This window comes from Paralichthys olivaceus, chromosome 1 (assembly GCF_024713975.1).
Source record: "Paralichthys olivaceus isolate ysfri-2021 chromosome 1, ASM2471397v2, whole genome shotgun sequence".
Classification (NCBI taxonomy): Eukaryota; Metazoa; Chordata; class Actinopteri; order Pleuronectiformes; family Paralichthyidae; genus Paralichthys; species Paralichthys olivaceus.
The window spans coordinates 5946323-5970659 of record NC_091093.1 but is presented as its reverse complement, the minus strand read 5'-3'; the positions used below and the strand labels follow the sequence as shown (position 1 = coordinate 5970659).

The 24337-nt window shown below is 40.3% G+C and overlaps 1 protein-coding gene across 3 annotated transcripts in view; it reads right to left on the bottom strand.

Moving 5' to 3' along the window:
* phkb (phosphorylase kinase, beta) overlaps window positions 1–24337 on the bottom strand; it is a 98215-nt gene that overhangs the window by 55146 nt on the left and 18732 nt on the right. For all 3 annotated transcript variants that reach the window (XM_069535463.1, XM_069535397.1, XM_069535525.1), the window contains 7 exons: window positions 23955–24054; window positions 20189–20296; window positions 18888–18968; window positions 15702–15817; window positions 10072–10135; window positions 7042–7137; window positions 4268–4465 (listed from right to left, as the gene is read on the bottom strand). In XM_069535463.1, the coding sequence (XP_069391564.1) occupies window positions 4268–4465; window positions 7042–7137; window positions 10072–10135; window positions 15702–15817; window positions 18888–18968; window positions 20189–20296; window positions 23955–24054 (763 nt within the window). The remainder of the gene's footprint in view (window positions 1–4267; window positions 4466–7041; window positions 7138–10071; window positions 10136–15701; window positions 15818–18887; window positions 18969–20188; window positions 20297–23954; window positions 24055–24337) is intronic.

Sequence of the window (24337 nt, the reverse complement as noted above, 5' to 3'; positions counted from 1 at the left end):
CTTTTATATCATAAATAGCAAACTGGGAAAATTGGGATATGGAGGGAGAGTTCCAATGTTTATTTTCATGTAATTTTTAAGGGTACCTGACAAACATGTTACCATGGTTACCAAATGATCTTAAAAATAAGGGGTGATACAAATACAGATAATGATCTTATGTTGGATTTAACAAGCTAATTCACTGATCTATTCCCATGAAATCCTGTAATGCATTTGTAAATCTGTAACACAGATCGACTGAGAGCATGAACACCAACCTAACCAAACCAACCAAGGGGGGCAAATGTATTTGAGTTTGTTTGAACTGCATTTAACTGATTAGGTGTGAAAAACTGAGTGAGATGCTGAACCATCACTATCAAAGTCTGTTGATCTATGGATCACATTTGATTTGCAGCTAGTTATGACCACTAGTGCCCTCCAAGGAAGCATGTGCATTTGTCACGTTGCTCCACTAATTTAATCAGGTTTTTCATTTAATTAAACCTCTGACTCTTCTTGGCAAGCCGTGATTGACTGAGTGATTGACTCAGTGACTGAACAGCTGATCGATCTGAGTGATTCACTGATTGACTGTGAGTCCGGATTTGTTTTCAGTCGACTGAATACAGATAAATAAAAGTCAGCATGTGACAGCTGGAGAGGAATTTTTCCAGGACTAACACTCACATCGTCATGAACATCATCACTCGTTGGATTATTCTCTAAATATTACTAAACCAGAAATCCTGTTATAGCTCGCACACCACAGTGTCACAAGTATCACACACATTCACACACCAGCTGTCTGAAGTCGTTTGGTTAGAAGTCACATGGAGAGGAGAAAGTCAAATTAATCTTATTAATTCCAACCAAAATTCTATCTCAGCTTGTGCTCGCCTACAGAGGACCGACACACAACAGCAGCAGCGTTAGCAGCTCTGTCTTTACAGAATAACCCGCTTCTATGTCGTTAACTCTATATAAACACTACAACTAATCAAGATAAACTTGTAAAACCCTGCAGAATTTTAACAGCCTCTATAAAATCGATCATCATCAGTAGCTGCACTATTCAACAAATAGAACTGACTGTAGGCTTGAATTTGCTTCATTAAATGGTTCATGTCAGCACCATGTGATTTTGCAGGTATCTGCATAGCTTCAAACTGTTTCGGCAGAGATAAGAAGCAACAGTAGCTATCAGATGGTGGGAGAGAGATGAGAGAGAGAGAAATGAAAGACTGGGGGAGTGCATAAAGAGACACCAGAGCGGAGGAGGAGGCATATTTAGAGGGAGGGGGAGAGAGTGAAAGAGGGAAGGGGAGAGCTGAGGCAGTCACCCAATGAGGCCTGTGCTTTTTGGTCCACTGAGGCTGTAAACAGGCAGGGATCCCTGGTGTTTTGTGCTTGAGCAGCTCGACTGATTGGTAAAACTGTCTATCACACAGGCTGCTGCTCTCTGTCAATGGTAAACAGACAAGGAGCACAGACGTCTGCCCTGCTGTGAATTCTCTCTTAAACAACAACAACAACTGCACTTGATGTCTTCTGCAGGGAGACCTGGCCCAACTGTGTCTTCTCTTCTGCAGACGGAGCTCATGCTGTGTCAGACACTCCCCTGGCATGTCAGTAATCTGTACGTTAATATCACTCAATGGAGGGACAATTCACCCTTGCTCTTGTCTTTGATGTAATTATCCTGTTGAAGTTTTTACTTTTCTAACATTACAAAAACTAGTGCAGTGCATGTTTTAAACTTCCCTGTTTGCTTGGCCTGTGTTAATGCTCCTGAGCTACTTTAAAATAATTCCTTGCCATTAGTGAGTCTCCAATATGCTGACAATTTTTTATTATTTGTTTGCTGGATGATGTGCACAGAGCTTTTAATGAACAGCCTATGGTGCAGAGTGAAGTTAGAAAACTTTATCTGGAATGATAATTTTACAGTCAATGTTTTTAATAACGTGAAACTGAAATACTACTTTTCACTGCTGTCGCTTAATGAATTGAATGATTAACTGAACTGTCAATTTCACAGTTTCTAATAAAAACTGTATCCAGCTTGATATAGAGCATTTCAGCTAGGAAACAAATGTTGTGTTTTTACTTTATGGACAAATTCCTATAAAGGAATTGATTCTATGAATGTTATTGTCGTGATGGAGACGTGCACCCACGACACCTGTGTATATCTGTGTCAGTACGATATGGTGAAATAAAAATTATCAAATTATCAAATTGACCGTTCTGCAACTTGACCCCCAGGCCAGCAGAGCACTATTGTAGGTTATCATAGGATGTAGAAGAGGACATGTTCAACTCGGTCAGCAGACTGTCAATGTTTATTAAAATTATATTCATATTAAACTCATCATGTGTCCAACTTTAGCACTGAACTTCCTTGGGCCCGTGTCAATGCGCAGGCCAAGTGCACAGTCAGAAAGATAGGTAGACGGACCTGGGATAGATCTACAGGTTTTTACAACCCATAACCCTGAAAACGGAAATCTTGTGTAATATCTACTGCATTGGGTAATAAATAACACAATGCAGCACTGTATTCTCTTATAGAATTAGATCTGTTTCACTTGTAGTATTTGCTGATGTTGTAAGAAATATATTCCTGTTGGTAGATGGAAGGCAAATGGCAGCAGCAGTGATCATTAGTTTACTTTCTGAAATGTAATTGGCATCAGTGTCTTTCACAATAAATCTGTCTGCATGCTGGTGTGCTGCCTGGCTGAGGGCAGGATGGAGCAAAGGCATTCAACTCTTAGTTCTTAGTTCTGAGTCTTTGTATCAGTTTAGCTGCAGGATTAAAGAAAGCTTTTTTTTAAGTATTCCACGTGGCTCAGAGATGGTGCCCCATTACTGCCCTAACACAGAATTTTCTTTGTGTTTGTTTTCACCAGCAAACTCTCATTTCCACCTTTCTCAAGTTTCTCACAATTTGGGAGATAAAGGAACAGCCAAAAGCAATTTAATTTTGTGAAAGTGATATTGTTTCAAACACTTTTTAGAGCCACATCGCAGCTGTGAGCGCCATGAGCAGCAATCTGTCAGGTCCTGCAAAAATACATTAAGAATCAGGTCACTGCCAGCCACAAGGCTGAACTACATTTTATGTGTGTAGCTATTTGAAAAACATATTTAAAGCAAAGCCTTTTGGAAGTTTTACAGCAGTATTTTCCTTGTAAAAGAGAATCCTTCAAGAAAAGTGATACCTGATAATAATAATGCGTATACACACACTAGACTATACTGCAAGTTAAATCTGCATTGTTGATTTTTTCAAACAGCACAAGTTGTAATCATAAAGTAGATAAAGTTAGTGACAGAGTTCACTTGATAGATAATCAATAGACATTGAGAAACATGAGCATTCTTTCTGCAGTCTTGTTTCTGGCCACCGGGTAAATGTACCAAAGTACATCTGTTTTGGTATTCACCAAATCCTGATGTAACCATCCGGCTCTTCAGCTGCTTGGCTGCTTTAGATTTCTGTGATTTCCTCCATCTGGCTCAACCAGCTCATTAATTCTAGGGTTAGTTTTGCAGCTAATGCAATGATTTGTTTAGCATCAAGAGTCCAGCCTCGCATTTACTCATGGTTCACTCTCTGAGCTGAACTTGAATGCTCTGTCATTTCGCCAGGATCACAGGGACTTCAGAAAAGGACAATATATATATGCATGAGCACACACGCACAGTGACATGGGAGAGGTAAAGTCACAGGAGGACCTCTTAGCATCATAAAAGGAGAACACCTTTCCAGGCTTATCCGTTTTAAATGTCACACTCAAACACTTTCAAACTTTTTCATGTTTCATGCATTGGCAGCTTCAGACATGTTCCTTTTCCTCAGATTCAACAGGTGTTTGCCTAAAATAAACTCTAAGCAAATTTTTAACATTTTATTATGCTTGAATTCTAAACGTACATTGATATCTCAGTAACATTTTGATCATTGTGGAGACATATGGTATCCTGTTTTCCAGAATAGCTTTTTAAATATCCATGACCTGAAAATCAGCTTGGGTTCCAGCGGACCGTGATATTTATTCACCTGTCTGCAAAGTTGCAGATGTAGAATTGGTTTTACTCTAACCTTTCGAACAGGTCATTCTGTATATCATGACTTTTGTCTACAGTGGTGCTTCCAAGGGCCAAGTTCTTTCTTGTATTTAAGTCTCACACGATTCAGTTGCATGAAACCTCGAGTAGCACTTTCAAAATTTCAGGTCTTTTGTGGGTTTACCTATTATTTATCTACAACACCCACCTTCATTTCAGCAGGTTTGTAGTAGCGACGATCCTTGTCTTCGTTGGCCGTGCGGTAGCCATCGCGGAGGAAACGTTTGAAGCCGTATTTTCCCCGCAGCTTGCGAACTATCTTGTCCAGTGTTTGACTGTACAGAGCATCATCATCCACCGCAAAGGCAGGATAGCTGATCGTTGGAAGCAAGGCTGCATCTGTGTTCTGCAGGCAGAGAAAATGTAATTTTAACAACCGTCCCAAAGTTTTATTTCTCGATGAGATTAGACACTGTACAGTAGAGACGTTCTGATGCCGATTACCAGCCTTGGAAAACCCGGCATTGGCAAGTATGCAAATCAATTTACCAATCCGATACCACGTCCGCAATTTTAGTGGAACGTTGGACAAACAAGTTAAAATGTCAGCAATTTGGTAATATTTCAAACTGATCTCTGATAAAAAGCATACAGGGCTAGTAAAATATAGATGTTAAAAAGTTTTTTAGAACTCAGTTTCGGCCAGATATCGGAATTGGTATTGGGAAGGAAAATCTCTACTTGAAACATCTCTACTGTTGAGCAATGGTTGTAATGCAATTGTAAAGCTTATCATTGACCTCAGTTTGGGTTTAAGATTAACCTTCCATTAAGACAATGACCCCCATCACACAACCAACACAATGCAGAAGTAGTTAAGGGACAACTCTGAGAATGTCCTTCAGTGCTCCAGTAAGGGCCGTGACTTGAATACAATCAACACATCTCTGAATAGACCTGAAAATGGCTGCCCACCAATGGTCCATACCCAACCTGAAAGAGCCACAAAGAGGAATTATACATAATCCCAGAATCCAGGAGGGCAAAGCTGGAAGACTAGAAGACTCAAGGTTGTAAATGCTGCCAGAGGTTCTTGAACTAAAACTTTTTTTCAGATGTGAAAATAGTGAAGGGGTGTGAAGACTGGATTCACAGCTTACGAGTGGAAGCCTTTGGTTATGAACAGCCCAGTTGCCTTATTTAAAATCAAGGACTGCAAAATTAAATTTCAATTGGAGCAATCGTTAGGAATGAATATTGTTATTAGGCCCGACAAACTATTATGACTGGTCATCTAATGCTCTCATTACATTTTTGAATGGCTACTCTATTAAGAAATGGAAATGAAAGCTATTAAGCACCAGCTTCACTGCAAAGAGTTATGAATATTTAAGCTTTATTCAAATGCAAAAGAGTTACCACAAATAAGACTTGCTCTCCATGTTCTGTGTGGGCTCTGCTGCCTAGGTGCTGACGGCACTAATAACAGCAGCGACGTGTTGTCTTTGTGTCACAAACAGCCATGAACTTGTCAGTGTGAGATGTGTTTAACTGTTTGATGCCACTGTTATGTCTTGTACTATCATCTTATTTTTAATTTGCTCAGATCTCTACAGTTCACGGAGGAGCCAACTGATGCTCCGTCTACTCCAGTTCCCTCTTATTGTTCGACTTTACAATACCAATCTACATGTTAACAACCTCGACAGCTGTGGCAGCTAGCAGAACACATTTGGTGCTAGTATTGAATGTGTCTAGAATTGAATATTGTGTTCCAACATTCAGCAATAGCATAACAGCTACAGGTAATGTCTTGATAATTTGGTTCTCTTCACGGCATCTGGTATGTTCTTCTCTCGCTCTTTACTACATTTCTTAACGTCAATCTCTGCCATGTCGTCCAATTACACTAATTTCCCCGCACACTGATGGCGGCTATTCTGCCTGAAGTATTCAGCCCTCACAGTGAGAGAGTTGTGATCATTTAAGTGGAGCGGAGAGAAAGGAATGATTTTTCTTTTGCCTTCACTCTCCATTCTGCTGCCTTATCAAACTTCACCTCCCTGCAGCTCTGCCGCCACTCAACATGGAACCATAAAAAGCCCAGGTATGGGCAGTGCACTGAAGGGCACCATGAGGGAAATGCACCGTCGAAGTACGTGGTTTGTTCGATGTGTGAAATTAACCTTTTTAAAATTTGGCATGTGTGTGGCAGGCTTCTATTTCAGTCGTTGAATGGTAGGGATTATGCACACAGCTGCTCCTCAGAGTCAAAGTGAGCGAGGAGGGGGGAGGAGGCTGCAACAACATGCAATAGATGACATTTTACTAAGCTCACACAGAGATCAGCTTTCTAGCTCTGAGCCTAAATGATTTTAAAAAATACATCATTTTATGCTGTGATATAATGAATGAATACATGGTGTCCTTTTTAATCCAACATGGAAGTAAAATATTATAATTGTTTTAACAAGACAAAACATTCTACAGCCTACCAGTTTCTACCTGAGGTTCCAGGCATAGTTTAAGTTAAATGTTGACATCAGCTTGCAAGCAGGTATAACATTAACCATGTGAGTCATCTTAGATAAGCTTGTTAGCTGCTAACATTTGCCAATAAGCACTAAGGTCTGTTGAGATGAATTTAAAACTCACTGATCTTAAACCCATAGTTAATGGTCATAGGATCACCAGAGAAAGTTAAATGTATCTGCTGGAATGCCAATTGAAAAAATTAACAGATAGATATTTCACAAAACATTAGTCACAAGATCACCAGTAGTCAGTAGACTTAATGCCATGGATCCAAGAATGTATAACATCCCATGATAATGGATGTTAAGATACTTCAGTCTTGGCCAAAGTGATGGAGAGGTGGACATTGTTGTCCCTTAAGCAACTGTACAAACAAGTCTGAAAATACAGATGTAGAAATGCATGTTTTCATTGTACATGATCTCTACAAATCTCACATGGACTCACATGGGAGCGAGACTCTCTGGGCAGCAGGGAGCAGAGGGTTTGCCTGTTCCTGTTGTGGGCATCCAGATCCACAAATATCACAGACCATGAACAGCCCTGCAGAGCAAAACACATACATAACACAACATCATTGACTCAGCAGAACTATTCACCTTTTACAGACACAACACCAACATAGATTTACATAACAATAGATAGTCTTTTTTATATATATCCACAGAAATGCACAATCCTCAATTATTTATCTGAAAAAATAGAGCGTACAGCAAAAATGTTGTGCTATTTGTACATTTTCCTAACAAAGTGTTTTTTTTTCATTGTGTTTAAAAGACAATAGACAAAACATCATCTGAGCAAAGAGACTGGATGCTACAGTATCAGAAAGTGATGAGATGGGCCAGGGACTAACTTCAGAAGAGGTAGCTGCACAACTCTTTGCATATCGAGCCATGACATTTTAATAGTGAAATTTGCTAATGCCACATAGCCAGCCCACAACTGTTGTGGGCTGGTTATGTTGCATTAGCAAAACTTACGAATAGCTCATTTGAAACCCACTTTAAAGCGCCCACCATCACATCTCACACCTCCGCACATCAAAACACACTCTCTCACCGTAAAAGCAGGCTGGTATTTTTGGGTTGCATGTGTTTTTGAAGTACAGTGTGGGAGTGCTTGAAGAAGAGTCAAGAGTCATCCCATCGTTTGAAAAGTCCCCATGTACAACAACAACGTGATGCTTGGAAAAAGTCAGCCTGTGTGTCCAGTGCACTTAAACAACTCTGGGAGAGAGGGAGGGCGGCAGTTCATGTTTTACTTGTTTTTACAGGCAAGTGGTCAAACCTGGTCTGTTCATCCCTCCATTAGCCTTGCCCACATAAATCCCACTGAGTCAATTTCTGGAACCTGCTAAGGAGTTTCTAATGTAATGCGAGATGTATTATGTATGATTATTGTCAGAGTCTATTTTTGTCACTCCAAAAAACGGTCTTGTCTGGACTTTTAGTCGAATCAGCAAGCTTTCTTATGGTAGTTTGCATAATGCAGTGGATTGCTGGCCACTGATGTAGGCAGCTGCGTGACACATCAGGAGAAACCTTTTCTGCTGCTACTGCAGCACAATGTAAGAAAACTCACGAGTACTACTATTAAGTTGTACGCCTACCCTAATAATGTTAACAACAGTTGCAGTGCTTAAAAGAGTCCAGCTGATTTTGAAATGCTTTTCAAAGTTAATTTGCTTACATCATTCAGCGTTCATTAAAAATGTCATATTGCTATAAACAGTTCTGGAAGGAAGTGGGAGTTTCTGAAAACCGAACTGCAAGGCACTCTGGATACACATACTGCTAAGGAAGATGTATCAAATATCAACAAGTGGTAGAGAAAATCAGAACCACTACCACCTACTCAAGAGATTAAGCCCTTGTCACTCTATTATGAAAATGTGATTACAATATGAGTCTATTATGAGCCACCATAATCTATTCCAGAAAGGCATCAGTGTCGCTGCTGCTGTTATTATTGTATATTATTAAAGTTTGAAAATGTAGAATTTACATACTCCTTTCAAAGGCCCTATAATCAACTTTCTGTGCAGCGATATGCACACATGAAAGATTCATGTGTGCAAATAAAACTAAACTATTCTAAGGGAATATAAATAACTAAGAAAAAAGAGGACATTGCTGGATTGAGGCAGGTGTGTGTCCGCTCCACTGCACCCCTGCTCATTGACTGTGTGAATTAGGTGACAATCCCTGGATAGAAGGCGTAACCTGTTAGGATTTGATTGTCCATCCGTGTGTACACAGCTCTGTGAATTTGATGACCGACTTTAAAGTTTAAGGATCCTCCTCTCACAGAGATTAATTTTATCCACCCACTTCGACTCATCACTCCTCAAAGCTGCCATCTTTGCCTCCGTTTCTGTGACTCCAGAGGATGATGGAAAATCAAACCTTGATGAAACTGAAAGCTGCCTGTCCATTGATCTAGTACAAAGGCTAAATGTATCACACACCCACAAGAGTCTACAGCAGGTGTAAAATGTGATAGCCGACTTCATAATGTGCTTAATGTTGCAGTTAAAGGGTTTTGGGGGAGGGGAGAGTCTAACTTGTGTTGGAAGGATGAGAGTTACCTGAAAAATCAAGAATGATAGTGATCATTTATAAGCATGTGAATAACTTGTAGCACTTTCCCACAGTGGGACAAGAAACTGCACACACACGCACAGATACACAGAGAGTGTGGATCATGGATCATAAAGCAGCATATACAAATGGATTATTTGAAAAAGCTGAGCTCAGTGACAGAATCTATTTCCAGGCACGGTTATAGCCCTCACTTTGCAGCTGTTCAGAAAAGAAACACTAACGCTGACTTCAATATGCACTCATCCTCACAGCCCCACGCCACGATTACAACAACACTCCATGTTCAGAAGCATTAGGTGGCTGGAGAAGCCAAGTGGAGAAAGTGGAGCACAACTGGAAAAAAGAGGAAGAAGAAGAAGGAAAGATAGGAGGAGGCTTGTCAAGTGGGAGGCTTCATTTTCAAACCACTAGCAGATATATAACAAATATCCCCGATTCTCCTCCTCTCCACAGAGGCAAGAAAAAAGAATACATATAATCACTAATGGACAGTGTAAAGCAGAGTGAGAGAAAATAAACCGTGGTTATCATTCAAAGTCTGCAGAAACACAAACAATTTGCAGAGTCAAACACAAAGTTAATGAATCTCCTGATGGTCCAACGTCCTTCTTGGACAAAATCTTGTATCCATACTATGGTAATGATGCCTACAGCCATGCCTTTCCATGAATTCACCTTCTGAGGACACTGCACGCATCAAGCATCTTGCAGAGGTATGGAGCTGTAATGAACCTCTGCAGACCTCTCTTGAATTAGAAACTAGGCCGGCTATCTATAATGGGATCTTGTGTCATGAGACACAACTAGACAAGACACAGGTGAAAACATACAAGGGTGAGAAAATGTAGGAGTAGGTGAATTATTCAAATACCTGGTTTCCAAACAGGTTGAATCCATTGATGGCCTCCAAAGCAGCTTTAGCCAGACCCACAGAGCTGCAGAGAGAAGAAACATCTTACATCAATCCATGAAAATGACAACAATTCTTGTGTTCTGGTGAGGGCAGTGATACCACCATAAGTATCCTTCAATCGTCAAAAGCAAAAAGTACAAAGCACTCAGGATGACATGAATTGATTAAATTGCTATGAGCTCAGATTCAATAAACTGGAAGCTCCTGAGATTGTGGCTGGCTACTCTGATTGAGATGCAGACTAAATGTGAATCAATTCCACTGTCATTTTTCTTCCCTTTCTACACTGCCAAGATTTCCCTGGGAAAGAAAAGGGGGAGGTAAAAAAAAAAAAACAATAGCAGGAAACTTGGCGAAGACTGGCAGCAGAATTGCTGACATATCAAAAATGGATTCAATGCCATTAGTGAAGCCTGAATCGATGATTAAAATACATCGGGCGGTTGGCAAATTCAGTCTGGAAAAGAGCTCTGAGACAGAAGATCTGTAGAAAGATACAAACACACACATATACAGGAAAATGACCAGTAGTGGCCAGCAGGGCTGTCAGCACTTCACACAGATAGAGGAGATTTGATGCTTCGTCAGGAAACAGGAGGTGTTTTAAAGTGATACTAGGAAACAGCATCATGATGCAACACTTTCAGCTGACGAAAATGTTGCTGTAAGACTGTTAGTCCATAAGACTGCCAAAACAGTATGCAGCTACTCTTACAGTAAATGCCTTTACATCAAGGTCACATTAGGTTGATTGCTTCATTTGCTTCTTCGTATTTCGGATATTAGTTGGGCCCCTATTACCAAACACCACTGAATGCCTTTCCCCAATGCATTTTGTATGATCCCTGTTTCCCCAAGTTTGCTGTGTGTTTAATCAGCACAACAAGCTGTTAACACAGCTATAACCGGAATGGCACTCAGTAGAGCACATACCTCGAGTCCCATTAAATTCAATCAGGCCGCAACGCAATTCACACACTCATACATATCAGTTCCCTCAATGTGTCTGATGTTTTTTTTTTTTATCAAGATCCATGAATGAAATGCCCTATTTCCAGTGTTAAAGAAATAGATACAAAAAATATCCCAGGATCCATCCTCTGATCCTAATCTGTGCCAAAATCTAAGGGGTTCTTCCCTGACACACACCATGTACTTCCACCAACCTTTGTAGAAATCCTGTGAGTTGTTTTTGTGAAATCTTAATTCTAGTTCGAGTGAAAACGCAACCTCTTTTTCAGAGGTAATGAAGATTTGCAGATAAGATAACAATCTAACAAAGTGGAAAAACACAAAGCTATGGAGAAAATCATGTGACTATCCGTCCAGCTTTACATCACTTCACACTGAGTTTGTGAGTCATTGAATTCCTGTTCCCTGTGAAAAATTGTTTCCTTTACCCAATTGAGCATTTAGTAGCTAAAGAGAGAGATATTTCACTTGGGTGTTGGTTGAGACCAAATACTGAGCTAAAAGAGAGTCAATATTTGACTGAAATGAAAATGTAAGTCTATAACTTCTTAATCAAGCAAATCTTATATGTTTAACATTTCAACTAAAAAGCTGTAGATGTAACAGTTTTGTGTAATGTGTAACTAATCCCAATAGCCCACAATAAAATGGTCACAATAAAAAAAAAAAAAAAAAAAACTAAAGAAGAGTTACTGCAGGTCTAAGATTGACACTGGCATATTATGAAATGTTTAAAGTGGATGTGGGGAACATGCTCACTAAAGGTTTTCCATTTACACATCAAACAGACACAGAGCAACATTAGCATTCCTTTGGAGTAGTGCTTCCAGCAACCTGACAAGTGTAAGTTAATTATTCATTTATTTGGTCTGAATTTATGAGAGAAATATGTGTTTATTCGCTATAGTTACTAACTGTGTGTCAGTTGTGTGGTGCTGAACAGGTGCTTCAAGATGGATTTATCAGTTGATGAGGGTGGTAGGAGAGAGTTTGCCAACACAGAAATAGGCAAGGCAAGGTTTTTTATAAAGAACATTTCAAGTGCAATGCACTTTACATTTAAAATACATAATATATAAACAAAACAACCAACATATGTTGCACAGTGGCATAGCATTAGCGATTATAAGGAAGCAGCATACAGTATGGAAACATAATTCAGTGACACACACTCACACACACACTCATTCACACCAACATTGCTCAAAAGCTTGAGAAGACAGGAAGGTTTTTGAGTCTGATAAATGCTCCTCAACAAGAGAGGACCACAATATTTAGCAGTGAAGGACCCAATGTAATTACAGTTAAAAGTTGTCCAAAGTCAATATTATCATTAGTTAGTAATATAATGACCAAAAACCATTTAAACTGTTGTTATCTGGCTATGATTCACAGTGAACATTATAAAGAGGGCAAACATGGCATTAATCATGTTTTCACCCTGTATATTTTATTTTGTACTGTGAAATGAAAAGAAAAACACCATTATGAAATATTCTTAAAATATGAGCACAGTCCTTTTCAACATTTATCTCATCACAACTTTAGATTTTTGAGTACAGATCATGATTATCGGATTAGATATCTTACTTTAAATAAAACTGCTCCGATCTATCTGTTTGACCGAGTGCTGGGATAAACATGACGCAAAAGCAATTTAAATGATTCATTTGATTTGATATCGACAAAGGACTTCTCTCACACATTCAATACGAACACATCCTGTCCTGCTCTCGTTTTCTCTGAGCCTTTCTGTGCCCAACGGCACTCTGGGAGTAGAAATGACTGCTCAGTTTGATTTTTTACACATCCTATTTGCATGGAACCATTCTGTATCTGCCCATGCCCCAGTTCACTATTTGTATTTTTTATTCATATTACGCAACTACGTATGTAAGCTCGCCTACTAATCGTTGAAATCCAGAGCATGACGACAAGGAAAGGAAACATAAGATGCAAAAGACACAGTGAACACTGTGAATTTGTTATCTTTTCTTGAGGATATCTTGGCAAGCTGCTGCCAATATCCTTGAAAAAAAACAGAAACATGCCTCCTCCAGATATGCGGTGGTAGAAACTGAGGATAGGGAGGGAGGCCAGTTCCTCCTTGGAAGATAAATCAGTTAAGAGCACGTAACAAAAACTCAATATAATTTAGCGGCAGTGCTGATGTTTTAAGATTAAGATTCCTCTTTATGGTCCCACACACAGCATGCAACATGCAAACATGGGGAAATGTGACCTCTGTATTTAACCCATCTGTGTGAACGGAGCACACACGGAACACAATCCACACAGTGACCACACACGGAACAGTGGGCAGCCATGAAGGCACCCGGGGAGCAATTGGGGGGTTCGGTGCCTTGCTCAAGGGCACCTCAGCAGTGCCCTGGAGGTGAACTAGAACCTCTCCAACTTCCGTCCACGCTGGACTTGAACTGGCCACCCTCCAGTTCCCAAGCCAAGTCGCTATGGACTGAGCTGAGGTCAGAAATCCTTATTATCATAGAAGTTAATATGTCAAATTATTGATGCTCTAGTTACTTCTTGATAGAGGTTATGTAGTTAACGAATTGGGTTGATATGACCTTTCCATCAGTACATACACGTCACCAACCTGGTGATCCTCTTCTTTTTTAAAGAAACCATACTTTCTATATTTGCTGCTGCGTCCTTTTGCAAAAATATTGTTACCTCCACCAAGGAGGTTATATTTGCACCCCAAGTGTTTAGTTGGTGGGTTTGTTTGTTTGTTTGTTAGTCAGCAAGATTACGCAAAGACTACTGGGCTGATTACCATGAAACTTAAGCCTAGTTTATGCTTCTGCATCGCATCGACGCCGTACCTACGCCGTAGCTACGCCGTCAACGCGGACCCCTACGCTGTAGCCTTAGTGTTAAGTATGTGGAATGGGTACAGTGTGCTACTGAATTTCTTGCTGGTTCCCCCCCATGAATTTATATTATTTTTATTAAAATAATCTCTCTTTTCTCTCTGTTCTCTTTCACCACTCTCAGCAGCATCATGTTCAGTCACGTGTCAACCTACAAATGAGTGAAGCATTTAGCAGCCAAACATACAGATATTTCCCTCAGGAATAGATGGAGACGAGTTCGTATTAGTTCTTTCAGCAGGTGTAAACAAACACCACTTCAAATGCTGAAGTTGATCTGAGTCTGAAGCTTTCCTCATATGAACTTTATGAGGTTACTAGAGGGGCATTTAGAGGCAATACCTCCGCAAAGGCCCAACAGTCTCTTAATGAAACTACATTTAAATTCATTAGGCCAAATTTTTATCTGGATCTGCACCAAATTGCACAAACTCAATAATATCAGTCCCCTTTATTCCATGAATTTTCTGAGAAATCCTAAAGGGTACAAAATGTCACAAGATAGTGAAATATTCCAGAATCTTTGCACTTTCATCCAAATCTGCACCAAAATGTAATGGTTTCTCTTTCTCATTTAAAGAATCCAGCTTTAATACAGGCAAAGATTATAGCACAAAAAGATGTTTTTTTGGAGGTATCCACCAATTACCATGAACACCAAACAAAAGCTGACTAAAAGGCTTGGCATTTTTAAAAAGATAAAAAAAAATTCAGTTCTGTAATCCTTGTTCAGAGGAAGAATTTAAATGAATTTCCTTTCAAAACAGATTTACATTTTGCTTTCTGATATTTTAAATGACTTGTATGTGGTACATTTTATGTTCTGGTCTCAGATCAATAAAAATAAAAGTAAAACTCTGCCCAACCCTCTGTGGTGTGAATGCCCCCTTAATACAAGTCTACTAGCCACTGGGGACAAATATGTTATCAATCATAAAAGCTTTTAGCCTGGGAGAAAGCAACACTGCATCCTCGCTCTTTCATAATGTCTATAACTTTGTTCTATCTCTGACTACATTCCTTCCTGGACATTAGTTTCACAGCAGTCAGTCCTTCCTTTCGCACCTCTCTTCCATTTACATCCTCCCTCCCTCTCACCCTGGTTGAATTGACATTTATATTAAAACCCATTTACACATTGTGTTAAAGGTTAGAGAGACATTTATCGGATGACTTCTCTCCTGTTGTATTTGGCACAGATTGTTTACTTCAGTTTATTTTTGAAGACCCTCTTGCTTTCACGCACGCACGCATGCATGCACGCACACACACACACACACCACTGGCATTGGCAGCAGAATCTATGAAACTCTAACGCACAACAGTAAAATTTACAGCAGGGACACTGTTCTATAAAGCTTTGGGAGTATATATTCACTAGGAGTCCATAGTTTATTTATTCTTTACAGCATGCTTCCCATCTGCAGTTAGGAGAAAATAAAAACCAATTTCGGTCAGACCGTTCCTGTAGCTTCTCTGTGATCCAAGTATTGTTTCTCTTTTATCGACACCAACGCATGCTGGTGAGTGGTAAACTACACTGATGCAGCTGGCAACAGGGATGTAGACAACCTTGGTTAAGTGTTGTGGATGTTACAGTTATGCAAAGCGAAGTCGTCCTTCAGAGTGACTGCATATCGGCATACCGCACTCATTACAATATGTACAATTACTGATGTGTGTTTCTGTGTGTGTGTCTGTGGTGCTGAGCTACTGACAGACCTGGAATGCAGCTCAGTGCTGCCATTGTTGTATTTGCTGCCTCGTTCCCACATGCCGTAGTCAGGCACCCTGTAGGCCCTCTCCACACAGAAAACCAGGTTCTGGATGAAGGAAACCTGCACACAGAAAACACACATGAAAACAGGAAGGCAATACAGACTACCTGCATACAAACATAAAGCATCTTACACACACACACATCTTCCGCTGCAGCTACACATAACACGCACAGTCTCCTGTAAATGCATATGTACAATAATGTGCAACCTTTGATATTGATCTGGGTTGAGGTGTGTGACTCTCTCTCTCATTGGAGAGGTTAGTAAAGTGGACATGAAAGCCGACTCCTCATCAGTGCTCCAATCAAACTCGCCCTGCAGCCACTGACAAAGTGTAATTAAATAGGTATGGCAGCAGCATGTGAAACTATAGCATCATTGTGTCTCATGAGACTAAAGGGACATATATCACAACTTAATTGCATTAATGGCAGATTTTGAATCATCAGTGAATCCCCCTTTCATTACAGACTCCAGGAACCCATCAGCAGCGTCCTTGATTCAATCACCTCAAAAAAAGACAGTGGACTCATAAGTTTTAAGTTATAATTAGCAAAGTTGGGAAGTTTCTCTTATCTATCATCTTGCCCACATGGGCTGTGCTGAAAAATACATATCAAAACCAATGTGCACATAAAGAAAAAAAACAGACAGAGAGAGACATGGAATGTGTGATGACTTAAAGGCCTTGAATGATTAAAAAGACCTGAAAGTAGCAGAGTGTGTGTGTGTGTGTGTGTGTGTGTGTGTGTGTGTGTGTGTGTGTGTGTGTGTGTGTGTGCGTGTGTGTGTGCGTGCGTGCGTGCTTGTGTGTGCCTGACTGACGGGAGATTTAATCTAAAATGGCAAAGCAGGGAAGAGAGAAGAGAGAGAGATGATAGAGTGAAGGAGAAAGATGGAGAGAAGCAGATAGAACCTGTGTGAGGACTTAAATAGGACAGACTGTGAAGGAAGGAGGGAGCTAAGCAGATGAGGCAGGGGAAGAGAGAGAAAGAGAGAAAGGTGTTTGCTCTGTCTCTTATTTGGGGTTTTATGAGAGGAGTGATTAACAAGGGGAACTTTTTAGTATCTTAATGGTATCTTAATGAATGTTACTGCCCACCAGCCAAACAAGCCTCTCTATCTCCCTGCTGCCAGGGCTGCTTTCTTTTGGAGGACATATGCACACATTCTCCAGAACCATGCTATGTTCTTATGATAATGCATACACCTGTATCATTTGAAAAAAGAAAAACACACAAAGACGGAGATCAAAACAAGCTAATGAGACGCTCCATTTCATACTGAATGAAACTGAAAATGTCCTCTGGAAAGAGGTCGATAGTGCATCTTCTCAGAGGACATGCATCAGCCATGGATAAAAAAAAGAAATACTGCAATGCAGCTTCCAGCTCAGTTAAGTAAACGCTAGTGGATCTCACAAGCAGCTCACAACAAACTAATAAATGATGCCGTAATAATGTGATTAGTTCAAATGAAATGCCTTTCAGTGGGAACACAAATTACAAGTCCTTTTTGCTCAGGGGATTTGATGTTTTTGCATACGAGGGTGGGTGGCGGAGGACGATGGGGGTCAGACTGCTTCAGTTTGAATTACACAACCTGATAAGTACTGCTTAAACATGCAAATTACAGCTGCTGCAGAAACAGGGCAGCCCTCATAATAAGTAACAATATGTCAATTTCTTTTCCATCAGTGAATGAGATAATGAGGAAAATGAGAATTGAGGAGTGGTTGTGTGAAGACAGCATGCTCCCATTAATAAGTACCATGTTGGTTATGTTTTTCTTAAGATAAGGCCCAATTTAGCAAACAAATGGTGAACTCCGTTACCAGCAGCAAGCACTCTGTAGCAGTTAGTAAATCTGCAAATAAGCCGACTATAAAAACTTGACAGAATTAATGAAGTTCCAACTGCTCCTGAAGGCCACACAGTAAACAACACAGCACGTAAACTTAACAGCTGCATCGCCTTGTTGGTTTATTAAGAGCCGTGCGTAAAGAAGACAAAATCTGACAGCGGACAGATACATCAAACTAAGAAGGAACCATTCAAAGAAGCTTTTCAGTGGTAGTCATGAATAAAAGTGGTGTGCTGCCAAATAAGACGTTACTGGTTGGATTCCCAGGGGAACATTAAAGCCCCCACAATGAAATCATCGAAACGTTTCCCTGTTGAAAGTCAATTGAGCGTCTCAGAAAAAATATAAATGTGAGCCGAGCTATAAAAGTGAGATACTGTCCCCTGATCCTACATTTGTGTCGACTCTAGGATATCAGCGGGGGATTAAGGGTACATCTAACTGGCTTTATAACCACTAGGTCTCACTTTATAGCAGCTAGTTGGACTCTCAGGAGGTAGCATCAGAAATGTTTATGTTTGTGAATATCAGTGGGTCTGAAATTAGTTTTAGCGTAAACATTGTTTTACAGTGAGACATTTTCACAATAACATTTTTAAATGAAAAGCTTAAAGATGCTTCAGGACATTTTATTAGAGAACATCCATCCAGCCATTATCTGTAACTCTTATTCTTTAAGGGTAGCGAGGGGGTTGGAGCCAATCCCAGTTGACAATGGTAAAAAGGCAAGATAAAACCATTCCACATTCGCTAACATGCTGCTATTTAGCAAGTACAATGTTTACTGCTTTCTCCATTCAAGAATACTGTGTTTGTGATTTAGCACTAAAAAGCAAATAACTCTTGAGACTGGTGGTTATGGCATTTATCTTGCAGGTACTTGGCTATAAAACAAAGTAGACACATTTTGATTTTGACCTGTTTTTGCCACTAAATAAAAAGTCAGGAATTATCCAGTACGTAGGATTTACCCTACGAGTGTCAGGGTGCATACAATAGTTAAGATATGTCAGCTTTAACCAAAGTAGTTGACAGACACTTCCATTGCTGGAGCTACGATACTAGAAAGACTAAACATACTTCCAGTTGACCTAGGATAATTGACCTAAATTACTTAAAATAATGTCAGTGCCTAACCTAAGATGGACACTGATTGCTGTTGGTAGATGGACCAGAAAACCTCAGATAAAATCAACTGCTCAGGGTGTAAATCCTTAGCGTCCAGAATCGATCACCTCAGCAGCCATTTTAGTGTCTTGTTTACCTCATCAGTGTTGTAAATGATCTGAAGACCAGAGCAGATCATCTCCACCAGGTACAGCAGAAACAGAGAAACAGCATCGATCTGCAGCAATAACAGAGGAAAGGAGAGATGAGATACCAATAAAAGAAAACCCCGCCATTTGTGCACTGTGTGATATTTCCAAATTTGCCAATACAGCTGACTTTGATTTCCTACATACTGCAGCGGCTGAGGCATGAGCAGTATATTAGCTATTAGGCCTTTGGCATTGGATTGGTATCATCAATAATGCAATTCACTTCACAGCAAAGTTACTGGAAAAGAAATAACAGCCAAGAAATGAATGGATACAGAGTAAGTGCTTAACATTTATACAGCTTTGATGATTTCTGTGTTTTTCTTTGTCACAAGCAAGTAACCTTGTGGTTGTATTTTGATTCTCCATCTACCTCTATTGATTTATTGGCCGCCCTCCATCCAAACATTACACACCAAATTGACCTCTGTCTATAGCATTGACAGAATAATAAGTCGTTTAGTTCCAACTGAATGCACATCCACCTCTGAGGCCAAGTCCCTTTTCCAACTATACATGCATGCCAAGGAGAGCAAAGAGCAAGTGACAATTTAATTCTCCTGCATGACTCTCAATAACTAAACCTGTCATTAAGAGGTTGATAGTCTAATTTGTTTATCCAGTTGTTCATTCATCTTTAGCGAGGGTCACTTCTCTTTGAGTTTCTTTTCTCACCAAAGCCAGTTCACTTATTTCTTACATTGTTACATCAGACTGTATATAATGATGGATGACATGACTGCTCCCCAAAAAGAAGCCACAACGTCTCCACCACCCCCTGGTGGCACGCTGCAGAATAGGTCATAAACCCTGCCTCCTCCATGTTAATGGGTGGGACATAACCCAAACTACAATGTGAAAGAAGAACATGCCCAAAAAAATATTTTTTAAAGATGGTTCCAGTCATGCACAAGTGTGAGTGGGACATTGTTACCTAAAACGGCAGTATTAATATAATCCAGGATATTTTAGCGACATTTCTAGGACATGTGAGGAAGTGCAGACATCTTAATATTATCCATCTCATCCATCTTAATATACAGTCTATGAGTGAGATTCACTCTTTGAAACTGGCAACCTTACATATGAGCACTCCATCAGGATATTTAATTGAAGTGGATATATATATATACATATATAGTTATGCATACAGTATATCCAAACACACCCATTCATTGTTTACATGCATACATGTAAAGGATTTTTTTGTCGAAGCGTTTCTTCACATGTCTGCTCAATGGCTGACCTGCAGGTGGTGGTAGTCGTTGTAGGAGTGAACCTCGTCTCCGGTGTCTACGTCAAACACTGAGTGCAGACACTTTGAGGGGCTGGGATCCTGTTTAAACTGCTCCACCTGGTATAGAGAGATGGAAAGACAAAGGAAAGGATCAGAATGAAAGGTTGAGGGCAAGCAGTGAGCAAAGTAAGAGAGAGAGAGAGAGACGGGGTGTAAAAAACAAACTGAGGTGGAAACTGACACGCAGGTGCAGAGAATGACACAGAAAGTAAAATTCAAAACTGCCAGATCTTAACTCAGACAGCCCAGGATCGTACTGAGGTCAGCAGTCTGATGGAGGCAAACAGTCAGAATTTAAAAAAAGACACCAAAAGGCAAGTAAGAAATCAGAGAGCAATGCACACACAATGAGATACACAGACAATCTGGCAAAGAACAAGGGAACACGGTGCATTACATAAACAGGTTCAACGGGAGGAAAACAGCAGGGACAGGTAAGCAAGCGGAGATCAGGTGAGGATTGTTAAAAGACTGGGAAACATATGACGACAGGAAGTACACTGACACAAGAAGTAAAAACACCAAAAGAAAACAGAAAACTGATGATTTGAAAAGAACATGATACTTCACAGAGGTCGTTCACTGTCAATACGTTTCCTCAGTAAAGAGTCGAGCTGTGTCTCAATTCAAGAGCTGCTTCTTTTGGAGGCTGCATGTGAAGACCGATTGCATCAGAGCGCTCGAACTGGGCTCCTTCAAATCGGGCAGACAAATGCTCCTTTCATCACCTTACTTAAACTGAAGAAACTCTTTTGCTAATTGAATATCATCTGCTGCTTCTATTTCAGCTGCCACATCCCCTTTTTGGGGCTTGCATGATACTGACTCTTGAAGACACTCTCAGGGTTTAACTTCAACTGATACTTTGGATTCCTTCTTTGCTTACATTTCAAATCTAGCTGTGTTACGTGCTAATATTTGACGGGCTACCTTAGCCACTTCAAATTCAGCCAAGCTTCAATATAATTTCCCTGTGAAAAGTAAGCTTTAAAGCCTGAAGCCTTACCCTGAAATTCAGGACTGCATGAATCCACAACCACACCAGTGACACACGTAATATGTTGTTTCTTACATGAAATGAGCTGGAACAGTCAGCCATGTGTCTGAGCTGTGAACAATAACCCGGGCTGATGTACTGTTCAGCATAACACAGACTGCTCTGAAGCAGATAAGGGCCAATCAACATGTTAAGTTGTGTTTTTGTGTGCAGTGGTTTGTTGGTGACTGTGTGTGTGTGTGTGTGTGTGTGTGTGTTTGCAGCAGGGACACGAGTACACACTGAATCATGTCTAGGCCGCTAGCCCCATCGCACAGAGTTATAAATAATTGGCCCTTTGTCCCATTTTTACCTCGTTTGTTTCTCTTCTCCCCACCTCTCTCCATCGTCAAGTCCCCCATCGCTGTCTTCATTTTTCTTTTTACCTCCCACCCTCCCTTGCTCCTCACTTCTACCTCTTTTCTCCTAGTACTTTCGATTATTCACCCTCCTCTGTCTTTGTTGTCCCTCTTGCTCTCATTTTCTCAGACTCCCACGCTTTCCTCTTGTTCTTTCCTCTGGCACACTTCCTCTGCCCACCTTTCCCTCTCTCGCTTTGCCTCCAAGTCGGTCATAGTGGAGACCCTCTGTCCCACTTTTACTGAAGCTGCTCCACTTCCTGCCATCCCACAGCACCTAATGCGTGTGCGTGACTGAGAGGGAGATAGAGAGCTACCTCTGTCAGCAGCTAACACAGGTTTATGCTCCTGTAAAACCTACTTTTTTGTCCATGTCGCTCTGATTTCCATCCAAGCAGAGCCACAGAGTCAAGTGGCTCTATTCTCTCAGGATATTCTGAGTGGCACCACATCTTGCTTATCTTAAATGCTGCAATGCACCATTACAAGCTTCAAATTACAGGAAATGCCTACTGCTCCACACAGTTAAAGGTTATAGTCTGCCTTAATGCATTTTTTTTGCATCTATAGCCAACAAAAAAAATTATTCATCTCTTCAAACCAATTACCAGGCTGCTGCTTGTGATTTCTGATTACAACAGAGATACATTGGATTTCCAACAAACTAAATGGGGACAGAGCCAAGTTCATGGCAGTAGTTCAGACAGCAGGGAGTCAAGGCTTTGAAAATCTACCTAGGCTACATTTATTAACAGCAGTGGAGTTGCTTGGAGGTGGTGAGGCTGGATGGTACTATGTAACTGTCACACCAGGGTTTGCATTTAGAGAAACATCCACGGTTTCTTTAAATGTAGATCACAACTTTGTGATTATCTAGACATGTGGTTAAGTTTTTTCTGTATAAAACCAAACCTGAACCAAATGCTGTAAGTATGTTATTTTTTCCAATCTTTATTCAAGAGCATGGTCTCTCAGTTTTGTATCAGGACTTGATTTCACATTCAGATTTTGTAATGCTTTCACTCAAAACCCTGCACTCACACTCAACTATACCCTGCTTATGCTCAGACTTTCCTCCCTTAGGTTTGAGTTTGTCTTTTTGTTTCCTGCTGGGCGTGCCCCATATTTAATCCTCTCAATAAATTCTGTTTTTTGTGAGTTGGAATGGCCTCCTGCCTGGCTCCTGCATTTGGGTCCACCTGCTCTCCACACCTCCCTGTGACATATCAAGTGTTTAGGCACTAAACAAATATGTTGTCTATGGCATGACATTTTACTTGATATCAATGTATAGTAATAGTTTATATTATATTATGTATATAATTACACTTTAAAATTAAACAGAACCCAATTACAGTATGATTATGTTTGGTACAAAAATATCTGTTTTTAATATCTATATTTCTTAGGTTTCTGTCTGAGAAATTACTTTATACTTCAGTACTTCTGTACCAACATCTGCATCTGGTTTATACTTTCTGTGCACAGTCGGGGTCCCTGAGCGAAAATGAACTCCACCAACTCCCACAGTGACTCATAATACGTCTTCATCACGAGAAAAAGATTTTATTTTATAAAACTCAATCATTCTGAAGGACACTACCTTGGTTCCTTATATATACCATTATATAGGATGACAGCAGGGGGCCAGTTGCTGTATTTGCTCAGGGATATTTGCTCCGCAGTGGCCCTGTGTCACGTCTCCATTAAAAATGCCATGTTCTCAGTAAGTGTTGCAGACAGGCCTGTAACGAAAGCTGCTCTGTGTAATTAACTGTGTAAATGCAGCTTTGTAATTAAGACACAGAAAAGCTCTCCCCTAAATTAGGTCGTCAAGGTCGAAGCAAGATGAAACAGAAAGGCTTTCAAAGGCACACACTGTACACATGCACGTACACAGTGGCACAGCGGGCCGCACTGTGTTAAGATGTTGCTCATGAAGAATCAAAAACCAGCATACAATGGATATATTTGGTTCTGCTTTAGGTGCATAAAATGGTTTGTTACGCAATTTTTCATTCACAGCCCGCAACAGATGTGGCGTGAAATTTTCCCCTTCAGAGCAAAAGTATTTGGCAATTAACAGATTTCTGGTTATTAAGCCCTTAGGACTAAAGCAACCGACTCCCATTGTCATTTTGTTATGATATGAAAGAGGAACCAGATGTGTCCAGTGCTCCAGCTCTGAGTGGCCTTGATGAATAGCAGCTCTGGATATATACGACTTTCATCTGTAATCCAGCATGTAATTGCGAGGTGCTTTTCTGCAAACATGCAGTGTGAAGGCAAGAGCTGAGTGAAGGCTGGTTAAAAAACTCACCTTATCAGCCTGTCTCATGTAGCAGTAGAGGATCCCTCTCATACACTTGATAGCAGAATGCTCCAACTCATGCGTTCGCCCCATGTTGTCATCAATGCGTCTGCACAGCAGGGAAAAGAGGGAGAACACATGAGGGGTGGACACAGTGTTCTTGAAAGATAACAATGACTAGCTAGGTTTTAATATAATAGTATTGTTGTTTTTTCTAATGGTTTTATGTTTTTAACAAAGTAAATAAGAGGAGCAGGCTGCAGACAAGGCATCAGGGAGTAATGCCTTCAAGACATGATGTTTTTTTAATTTTAACTTAATCAATAAACCATAAAACCAAAAACAGTTCCAAAATGTCTCCACAATTCCAAAGCCATCATTCTGACATTGAC